Raw genomic sequence first — 11,301 nt, 5'->3', positions numbered from 1 at the left:
TTTGGAGGGTGGGTAGGGAACTGAGAGAGTTCCTGGGGCCTTTTGCTTGCTTAGACTGTTCTCCCAGCCCATTTTTGCCTAGTCAGTTTTCCAAGAGTCTCCTAGTCTCCCCCCCTCTCCCCCAATCTGGGGTCAGAGATGCACACCACCCCAACTTGTTTATTGATTGAGATAAGGTCTAGATAAGTTTTCTGCCCTGCTGTCCTTTAACAGGGACCCTCCCATCTGCTATCTCCACTAGCTGGGATCACAAGCCTGAGACACCAAGCGGGGGTACCAATATTCAACAGGTTGGTCCGCAGCAAAATCCCGGGTGAAAAATAAGACGCTGGAGCTGGGACACGCCCCACAGTGCTAATTCTGGGAAAAGGCAGTCCGTGGACAACTCCGTTCAGAGCAAACTGGGACGACCGGGCACCAGAGCTGTCATAACCACTCTCAGCACCCGGGGTGGAAAGACAACCCTTTAAAGGTAGTATGTCGCCATTGCGCAGGCGCGTCTTGGCCTTCTGCGTAAAGACTACAAACCCCAGCATGCAGCGCCCTGGTTGTAGCACCCTTCCTCCGCAGGCCGGGCTCTCCCGCTGCTCTAGTGTACGTGCTGACGTCAGGCGTGCCGGGGAGCGTGTCCCTGCGTGCTGACGTAGTTTTCGCGCCAGATTGGCTTCTCGCGTGGTCGAGTGTGGCGCTGGGGGCCCAGCGTCGCTTTACTCATCCCTCTTCACTCCGGGCTTGCGACTCCAAGATGAGCAAAGTGTGTGCTGTCTTTGGAGGCTCCCGGGGTATTGGCAGGGCAGTAGCCCACTTACTGGCCCAGAAAGGCCACAGAGTGGCGATCATCGCCCGAAATCTGGAAGTGGCCAAAGCCGCCGCGGGCGAGCTCGGGGGTAGGTGCCGGGCCGGGCCGGGCCGGACGAGCTCGGGGGTCGGTGCCGGGCCGGGCAGGACGGGCCCGCCGGCGGAAGTATGGCCTCTAACCCTGGTGTGGCCTTCCCGCCGCCGCGGGCAGGTGCCCGTCCCCCCTCTCTCCCCGTCCCTAGACCCCCGATCCCCGTTCCTTAGGACCGCTCAAGTTTCCCGAGGCCCCACTACTAAGAGTCCACCTCACCTCCCCGTCCTAGGGCTCACCTTGTGGTTTGCTCTCTGGCAGGAGATAATGTCGGCCCTGGCGTTTGAACTCAGGACCTGGACGCCGTCCCTGAGCTTTCCTATACTAAGGGCTGGAGCTCTACTGCTCAAGCCACAGCTCTACTCTCAGGTGTTTGTTTTCCTGGCCAGTTGGAGATCCTAGTTGGGCAAGTTGTCCTCGAACTGCTACCCTTAGATCTCATCTCAGCCTCCCCAGTAGCTAGGATTACAGGCATGAGCCTCCGATGGATGGCCTACCACTCTTTTATTTTATTTATTTTATTTTTATTACGATGAGGTCTTTGCCCTGGCTGGCTTCAAACCATAATCTTCCCAATATCTGCCTCCACTGTCGCCTGTTATAGGTGTGAGCCACCGACCCCAGCCAAGTGATGGGTTTTATTAGTAAAGTCTGAGTCCCCAAAACTTGAAGGGATATCAGTGTAAACATACTTGGCAAGGTTAGGCAAGAACTTAACAGTTGTTTAGCTTAAAAAAAAAAGTATATTTTTACAATATACCGATACCCGAGGAAACGGCTTCAGATTTAAATCACTCTACACGAGTGATTTTCTTCCGTTGGGACAGCGTCTCGCTGTGTAGCCCAACCTTAAGATTAGAGATGAGATTCTCCCACTTCAGCCTCTCTCAAGTGTAGGGGTCACAGGCTGGCGCTACGCAGCTGGCTCTTCACTATTAGAGAAGTTGGGGCAGGTGACACGTGAAATATCAGCCATTATGCTCTTCCGTAGTCTTTCCTAGTGAAATGTTCAAACTAAGAGCATAATTTGGGGGGGGGGCATTGAAAATATTTTTGAGAGGTACTTTTGCTTTTAGTAGACACATTATTTTCTGTGTAGGTGTAGTTTTAGTTTTTTTTCTTTTTTAAATATATGTTATCTCTCCAGATGGGCAGACTTGAATAATAGTCATTGTGTTATATGAACAATAGTACTATTTGTAGTGCTTTATTAAAAAAATAATAAAAGCCATGGGTGGTGGTGAGCAACTGTAATTGCCACTCTCAGGGACAGAGACAGGAAGGACTGTGAATTCTAGTCCAGCCTGGGAAAAGAAAGGTTTGCTGAGGGCTCCATCTAAACAATAGGCTGTAGAGTGTGGCCAACTGTTTCCTTAGCATTCCTAATGTCCTAGGTTCAATTCCTCAGTACTACAAAGCAAAACTCAGCTCTAGACTTCATCCTCAGGGGCCATGAAGAACAATTTAACCAAAGAAAATTAAAAGTACAAACCCTGTAAGAATATTGAATATGGTGAGTTCAGTGTTACAGCTTTACATGAATCTTACAAAAGCATTGTGGAATTGAAAAGGGCTCCTCTCATTTTTAGAAATTAAAAGTAAAAGTTTTATTTTTTATCTTTATTTCTAAGGGTTTTTTTTTTTTTTTTTTTTTTTTTTTTGCCAGTTGTAGGGCTTGAACTTGGCCTGAGCACTGTCCCTGAGTTGCTTTCACTCAAGGCTAGTGCTCTAACTTGAGCCACAGCTTTACTTCCAGCTTTTTCTGTGTTTGTGGTACTGAGGAATTGAACCCAGGGCTTCGTGCATGCTAGGCAAGCACTCTACCACTTAGTCACATACCCAGTCCTAAATGCTTTTAATTTAAGAAAAGTTTTGTAGTCAGGGTCTTACTGACTTGCCTAGACTGTGCTTGAACATCTAGCTCCAGCCAGTTTTCTGCCTACTATGTCCAGCAAAACAAAAACAACAAAACACTTAAAAAACAGTACCACTGAAACTCAATTAAAAAATTACCCTTTTATGTGAAATTGCCCAAGAAGCATTGTGCTTATAACCCAACTTAGTGAAATTGTAGCCCCTTTATATAGTTTCTTCAAAATAACAATAAAAAATACTCCTCTGTAATACTGCTTTATTTTTGTTCCCTGCCTACTCCCACCCTGGTTTCATTAGACAAGTCCATGAAAGCAAGAACCAATGATATGATTAGCTCTTATATCTGGGTTTAGCACAGCTTCATTATATAATAGATGCTTGAAAAGTATGTATTGAGTAAATTCAAAATACAAGTTATATTTTGTAAGTAATTCAGATTTGACTTTGTTTTGTAGGAGATCATTTGGCCTTTAGTTGTGATGTTGCTAAAGAGCATGATGTTCAAACTACATTTAGAGAAATGGAGAAACATCTAGGCCAAGTAAATTTCTTGGTAAATGCAGCTGGCGTTAACAGGTTGGTCACAGATTTGAAGAAAAATCGAATGTCTTTTAAAAAAATCTTTTGGGCTTTGATTAGTATCAGTTAATGTATTAAGCCATTTTCTAATTGGGAGACAAAGTAGATATTTTAAAGCCTTGTCAATCCACATATTCTTTTTTTGTTGTATTGAGATGAATGTCCAATTTGATCAATTTTCACATTGTCATTATCCCCTGTATTGAGTCACAGAGTGTTTCTAGTACTGCAGAGACTGCTTAGTTTCTTCTCAATGACTACTTCTTTATAAGAAACCATGATTCTTTGTCATCATACACATGCTTTGCTTATATGTGAACTTGATACTAGTGAAGTCAGAGGGCCAGTATTCTTTTTTTTAGTACAAATGAACATACTTAGAATATCATACCAGTTTTCTTAAGCAAGGTGAAATTGACAGTTGTTTTGGCTTTTCAGAATCTATTGGCTACAAGGTACTACTTCTAACAGTTAAGGATATTTACTATTCTGGCCCATCAGTTGTTACTGTAGTGGACATGAGGCCCTGTTAAAAAGGATTTTCCATGTATTCTAACTCATAAATGAAGTACTTCTTATACTGTATTTTTAATCAGAATGCTACATATGTTTTTTTTTTGTTTTTTTTTTTTGGCCAGTCCTGGGCCTTGGCCTCAGGGCCTGAGCACTGTCCCTGGCTTCTTCCCGCTCAAGGCTAGCACTCCGCCACTTGAGCCACAGCGCCGCTTCTGGCCGTTTTCTGTATATGTGGTGCTGGGGAATCGAACCTAGGGCCTCGTGTATCCGAGGCAGGCACTCTTGCCACTAGGCTATATCCCCAGCCCCAGAATGCTACATATGTTTTGATGTTAAAAGTAGTCATTTACATGCCTTTTATCTTTTGTAGGGATAGCCTTTTAATAAGAACAGAAACTGAAGATATAATATCTCAGCTTCATACCAACCTCTTGGGCTCCATGCTGACTTGTAAAGCTGCCATGAGGACTATGATTCAACAACAGGGAGGATCTATTGTTAATGTAGGTGAGTTCCCACCTTTGTGGCTTTCTAACTGTCCTGAACTACCATGAAAACATTGAATCTGCTCATTTGTAACTTACTTGTGAAACTGGGGTGAATTTTATCTTAGTATTATCTATGGGGAAAAGATTTAATGAACTGATGAGTAAAAGAGGAATCACAGATTTACATTAGTAAATGATAAAAATGTGTTAGATAAGTGACCAAACACATCTGGGTTCAGTGTCTAGTGATGTGGAATGGGTGGTACTCAGTTCCAGTAGATTTCAAGAATGTCCCAAGTTTTCTAGCAATTTTGATTTTTAAGGGAAATTGGGTAATTCAAATTTTCATGTAAAGCCTATTAAAATGTGGACAGAATTTAAAAAACCTGTGAATTCTGGGAACTACAAAAATAATTAAGTTTTAGTAGTCACTGATAGATCTAGTGCAGAAGTTTAAAGAGAGTTTAAACGTCCGGTATTTTAGTAAAGAAAGTAACCTCTCCAGTTCATTTGATCCAGGGAGAAGATAAAATGAACTTGTTCTGATAGAACTTAGAATGCAAAGTGACTTGACATTTTATTTCAGCTTAGTAATTTGAAAATGGGAACATTCCATTTGCCCTTTATTTCTAAGTGGTAATACCTTAAAAGACCACAGAAGGAGGATGCCGCTGTGCAAGGCAAATGACTTAACCATGCATTACTATTAGTAAGTGCTATATGACTGTATATTGTAGGCACATATTATAACATTGGGTTGGTTATTCATGAGCAGGTAGGATATTTCCCTCTTTAATAAGTTTCTGAGGTCCTTATTTTATAAACAGGATTGGTGGTGTAGAAAATTACTTCCCACATAGTTATAGGCATTTAGTTATAAAAGTTGATTAGACTGTAATTCCTTCATAATTATTAGATGAAATCACCTATGAAGTTTTAGCAGGCAGTATAAATTATGATATATCACTGAGAGTGCAAAATTGAACTTTTATGAAAAGTTTATAATGAAAGCTTTACCAACTTAGATTGACATTAGTTCAGATTTAGTTCAAATGAAGTGTCTTTTAGGTTGAGGTACATACCTGTCTTGGTTACAGAACCATATAATAAATCAGTCTTGTTTTACTTTTTCGGGCTCCAACTTCTTTTTTTTCCTGCTGGAGGCTATTATAAGTTACAGAATTTTTAGTCAGAGGTTAGAATGGGTCTCTTTCACTTTTTTCCTCCTTTAGTGATACTAGGGATTGCAATTAATGTCTTGGGCATGGTAGGCATATTCTCTGCCACTTGAGCTAACTCCCAATACAGTCTCTCCCAGTTTGTAAGCCTGATGCCTGGCACTTGTGGTTTTAGATCAGCTTATTTCAGATTTGTTTCCTGTATTTGTCTGGAAGAGATTTGGGCTTGAATCTTATTACTCAAATAACAATGGTTTGCATTCTCATTTTAGCAAAGGATAAGACAAAAATGGGTTTTACCTTTCTGCTTGGTAATCCTACTGTTTGAATTTTCACATAATCCCGTTAATTGGTTTGGATTTGATTACGCTTCTTTTTTCTTCTAGGAAGTATTGTTGGTCTCAAAGGCAATCCTGGTCAGACTGTGTATAGTGCTGGTAAAGCAGGATTGGTTGGATTTTCACGTGCACTTGCTAAAGAGGTAGCAAGAAAGAAAATTAGAGTGAATGTAGTTGCACCAGGTCAGTGACCACTTTTTTTTACTAAAATAACTTAATTCATGACTTTGTTTCACAGAGAAATATGCCATTAATTTGTCCATTCATGGTAGCTGTTACTTGACATTTAGGCAGAATAGTTCTCAAATGGTTGTATAAGTAAGTAATGAACTGATGGCTAGAATAAAGGGCTTGTACTTCATACTTTAGGTAAAATTTTTATTTGAAAGTTTGCACTAATCAGTAGGTAAAGTTTTTATTTTTAAAAATTTGCACTAATTATGGGGTAATTTAAGATAAAATCTTAGAGGTCATTTTTACCAATTTTTTTTTTTTTTCAGTTTAGAAAACTGTTGACTCTAACGCTCGGAGTGACTTGCATTAGGTTACACAGCTAGTTTATGAAAAGCTTAAAAATAATGCTCCTTAAGCCTTCCTTTCTAACCATCACAAGATTTAAACATTTCATCCTCTTGTTACTGTGTTTTTATAATCTGGAACATTTTAAATATTTTTTGATTAATTTTTACTTTCATATTATTTTCTTTTTTTTTTTTTTTTTTTTTTTTGGCCAGTCCTGGGCCTTGGACTCAGGGCCTGAGCACTGTCCCTGGCTTCTTCCCGCTCAAGGCTAGCACTCTGCCACTTGAGCCACAGCGCCGCTTCTGGCCGTTTTCTGTATATGTGGTGCTGGGGAATCGAACCTAGGGCCTCGTGTATATGAGGCAGGCACTCTTGCCACTAGGCTATATCCCCAGCCCCATATTATTTTCTTTTGCCAATTGGCATTTTGTAACTGCCACACCACTTTATGGCTATAATAAAGCAGACAGTTACGTCTGGTTTAAATTAGTGGTATACTTAACTGAGTCTACTGCCTCTTGATGGGCATTATATTGTTTCTGATCTTTTTCTGTTAGAACTAATGATGTACTGACAGTACTTGTACATAATTTATTTTTCACATTTATGTGTTTGACATTAATCCTAGGAACTGAAATGCCAAGGATCACTTCTAATTTTGACAAAGAGTCAAGCATTGAACTTATTTCTATAGGACACTTGAGTGTTTTGGTACTATTTTTTTCCCCTTCAGTTATTTTTTGAGACAAGGTCTTGCCGTGGAGCCCAGATTGGCTTTCAACTAAGATCCTCCTGCTTTAGCCTCCTGATCTCAGGTCTGAGGCATTATCTCCACTCCCTTTATAATGGTACTTTATAATTTTAGATTGAAGAGCTTTTGTGTTTACCACTTGGATAGAATCCTGTTGATAGGTTTGCTGAGAGCAGACATGACTTTAGGTGCTCTCAGGTGCTATTTTTCCTGACATCAATTTCTCATATTCTCCTCTGCACAAAATAGACATAGAGAAGCAATTCTGGTGGTTTATGGTCTAGCATTTCAGTATGACCCATATTCGGTATGACCCTACTAGTGTCTGGGGTCATCTTAGCTCCTCCCAGGTCCTAGAAACCTAAAGAGAGATCTGAACCTGCAGATGCATTAAACATGTCCACATTACACAATTGATAATAGCAGTTGATGGCCCTAATCTGAAAATCTCAAATCTGAGATACTTCAGAATTTGACACTTTTTGAATTGCTGACGTGGTACCACAGTGAAAATTCCACACCAGACTTCCTGTGATAGGTCATAGTTAAAAGGCAGGTTACAGCAAAACTGTTTCATAAACTTTCTCTCAAGCTATGTGTAAAAGGTATATATAAAACATAAATGAGTTTCAGCTTTAGACTTGGGGCCCATCCCTAAGATGTTTCATCTATTTCAAATACGTGGATATCAAGTATTTCCAATAATAGCATAACATCTTGGTGACTTTCTTACATATAAAATCTCTTGTATATAAAAACGTTGAAAACCAAAGCAGTGATATAGTAATATGGAAATGAGATATTGCTATTTATACCATATAGCTAGTCAAAAGAGATATATGAGATTTCCTTCAGAGTTTATCAAATACAAATTTTCTTTGGCTAAGAGCCATGCACTTAGCATTCATGAGCATGAGTTTCGCTGTTCCTGAGGAGTTCACATTTTAAAAAGTGGGCAAGGAAGTATTAGATACAGTGTTAGAACACTTGTCCAGTATGCACAAGACTTTGGTCCTTTGTAACACACAGACACATGCATACAAATGCATATATACACATGATAAGGTGTAGTGGGTACATTGTTACATATCACTTCATATAGTTTTCTTGAGTTAAGGAATGCCAGCTTAGTAGCTAGTTGGAAACTTCTCAAGTGTTCAATAAAATAATGCAGTAACATCATTTGTTGGACAGTGGCACCTGCTGGTAGCTTATAGTTTTTTATAGCCAAGTTTTAAAGTCATTGTAATAAATAATAAGTAGTAAGAGGAAGAAGCGTAGCAAAACTTCAAAACTTTATAAAGAAAGTGAAGGAATGATAAAGCAAAGTCCTTTGGGCCCAAGGACAGAGAACAGGAACTGGAAAGAATTAGAAGGAAGCACAAAGATGGGTGTGTGGGTATTTCTCTTTTGGCCTGTAGTATATGTTGAAGAACCCTAAAGTGTTTGTAAGTAGTGCCTTGGATTTTGAGTTTATTTACAAATGAGGAATATGTGATATAAAATAGCACTGAAATTTGGCAGAGCCCAGAGTAATTTATGAGTAGAAACAGGTATCATGTTTCTTACTTAATTCTTGATGAACTGGGACATAGACACAAAACTTGGAAAGCTGTAGATAGATTAAGGCAGAAAAACTGTTCTGTATGGTTCTGTGATGCCCTAACACATTGATGTTTATAGATTTACTTAAAGTGTGTAACTTCATCCTGAAGAGAATCCTCATGTCAACCAGGATTTTCTTTTTTTCCCCTGGTACTGGGAATTGGACTTAGGGCCTCATGTTTTGAGTGCTGATGCTCTAACACTTGATCCATGCCTTCATCCTTTCTTTACTTTCTTATGAATTGCTATTAGTTCATTAGTTGTAAGAATCTAGCTCATTTAGGTGAGATGTTAATAGGAAAATGGGGAGGCAGTGAAGTAAGGATGTGTTTAGGAACTTTTAGTCCCTTTGCTTAATTATTTGTAAACTTAAATTGTTCTAAAAGATAGTCTATTTTACAAAAAGAGGTAGAGTGCTGGCCTTAAGCAAAAAGAAATCAGGGACAGTGCTCAGGCCCTGAGTCCCAAGCCCCAGGGCTGGCAAAAAAAAAAAAAAAGTATGAATGTAACAGTAAGAAAGCTCATGTAATCTTCCCAGTGGGTTCATGATACAACTGTCCTCTAGTCTAAGGTCTTTTTTGAATTCCAGAAAAATTCATATAGAATACTTCCTGAAAACTTAGAGCAGAAAACTCACATATATTTTAATCTAAACATACACATATAAGAAATGGTTTTCTTTTTTATTAAATTTTATTGACAAGGTGATGTACAGCAGGGGTACAGTTACATAATAACATAGTGAGTACATTTCTTGTCATATTTGTTACACCCTCATTTTTCTTTCCCTTCCCTAGTTCAGGTAAGCATATAAAGAAATGGTTTTCAAGAAAGAACTTGGAATGGGTTAGTAAATTCCAGGCTCAGGAAGTGGCGCTGTGGCTCAAGTGGTAGAGCGCTCGCCTTGAGCTGAAGAGCTCAGGGACAGTGCTCAGGCCCAGAGTTCAAGCCTCACGACTGACCAAAAAAAAATCCTGGATAGAAAATTCCAGGCTCAACTTCTAGCCAGCCCTGATAGCCTTTTCTCAAAGGCAGAATTTTGTGGTAAAATGATGACTAGATTAAGACATATTAAGCTAGATTCTGCTCCCTGCTCCATTAATATTTTTAAAGCTATCACCTGAGGAAAATTACATACTATCTAGGTCGGTGTGGATTTTTTCTGTATCATCAAATGAAGTAGATTAAAAATGATAGATCTCTGAATTTCCTTGATTTGAATATGAAAGTATGTCTCCTTAAGTAGTCTATTACATTCTACTGCACTATCTCTCTCTCTTTTTTTTTTGTACTAAAAACTGGGTCAAATACTTGGGAATCAGATATCTTAGTGCTCAATAAATATTCATTGAATTAAAGTAAGTAAATTCATAGACCTAATTACTTAATTGCTAACAAAACTGTACTTTCTAAACAGATTTATTAAAAGTCTCGAATTTTCAGGAACAAATTCATTACTATTTGAGTACCTGCTTGTAACTATACTTTCCCACTAAATAAATCTTTCTCTTTTAGGATTTATTCATACAGATATGACGAAACATTTGAAAGAAGAACATTTAAAGCAAAACATTCCTCTCGGGAGATTCGGAGAAACTATTGACGTGGCACATGCAGTTGTGTTTCTTTTAGAATCACCATACATCACAGGCCATGTTCTAGTAGTGGATGGAGGATTGCAGCTCACTATATGACTAACGTTATTCAGATTTAACGGTGGGTCAGAATCGAGGGCACAGGTGTTTGGTATTGATTAGATACAATTAAACCCATGTGGGTGACCTTTGGTAATCATACTTGATGCTACAAATACTGTTTTCTACTTTTCTGTGATTATGTCTGAAAAGAACAATGTATGGCCAATTGTATTTTATCAAAAAGATACGTGCCATGTAGGATGCAGCAGTTTCTGAAAGGAGACTTCTGTGTGGTCCAGGCAGAAAAGAGTTTGGTTGGGAGAGCCTACGGGAGATAGAGGTGGGCAGAGGGCTAACTTTTGGTGGGGAGAGGGTGGGGAGGAAGTGTGGTCGCAGTAGATGAGGAAGTGACCTCAGAGCCTGGGGACCTCCCGCTGTCCCCGGGTGTGCCAGTTACCTAGGGTATAGGTGCTGGGTGGGGACTTCTAGGGAGGACCCTTGCACTGGAGAAAACAAAGGGAAGGGGCCATTTCCCTCTCTGGCAGACCTGACAGACAGCAAGAAGTATAAACCAGTATTAATTTATATATTTTGTCTCAAAAGTAGAAAATTGTGTTTTCTAATTGTGATAATTATTTCAGTGTATCAGGTTGAATTTTTAGAAATTAACCTTTTGGACTGTTGTCCAAATGAGAGTACTTATAGAACTTTGACTAATTATCAGTACTTTAGCAAACCTACTGATGTTAAACACATATTATTTTTGTTTGAGACAAAATTCTCAGACTCACCCTGTTCATTTCTTGTTTTCTTATGTGTCTTTTGTTCACATTAAAAATCACGGTGCCAACTTAGATTGGAGTTGATTTCGTGTAGTGATATCACTGCATTGAACAGCTGGACAAAATAATCAGCAAATCTAT

General features: G+C 39.4%; 1 protein-coding gene across 1 annotated transcript; it reads left to right on the top strand.

The window, feature by feature from the left end:
- The first annotated feature begins 648 nt into the window (after positions 1 to 648).
- On the top strand, positions 649 to 11,232 carry Cbr4 (carbonyl reductase 4). Its single transcript, XM_048330605.1, has 5 exons — positions 649 to 887; positions 3,220 to 3,340; positions 4,230 to 4,366; positions 5,912 to 6,046; positions 10,257 to 11,232. The coding sequence occupies exons 1-5, from the start codon at positions 746 to 748 to the stop codon at positions 10,433 to 10,435; spliced, it is 714 nt and encodes a 237-aa protein (XP_048186562.1). The 5' UTR covers positions 649 to 745; the 3' UTR covers positions 10,436 to 11,232.
- Positions 11,233 to 11,301: the final 69 nt, after the last annotated feature.

The sequence above is a fragment of the Perognathus longimembris genome, chromosome 21 (genome assembly GCF_023159225.1).
Source record: "Perognathus longimembris pacificus isolate PPM17 chromosome 21, ASM2315922v1, whole genome shotgun sequence".
NCBI lineage: Eukaryota > Metazoa > Chordata > Mammalia > Rodentia > Heteromyidae > Perognathus > Perognathus longimembris.
The sequence above is the reverse complement of the archived record's forward strand: the minus strand, read 5'-3'. Positions and strand labels throughout refer to the sequence as shown.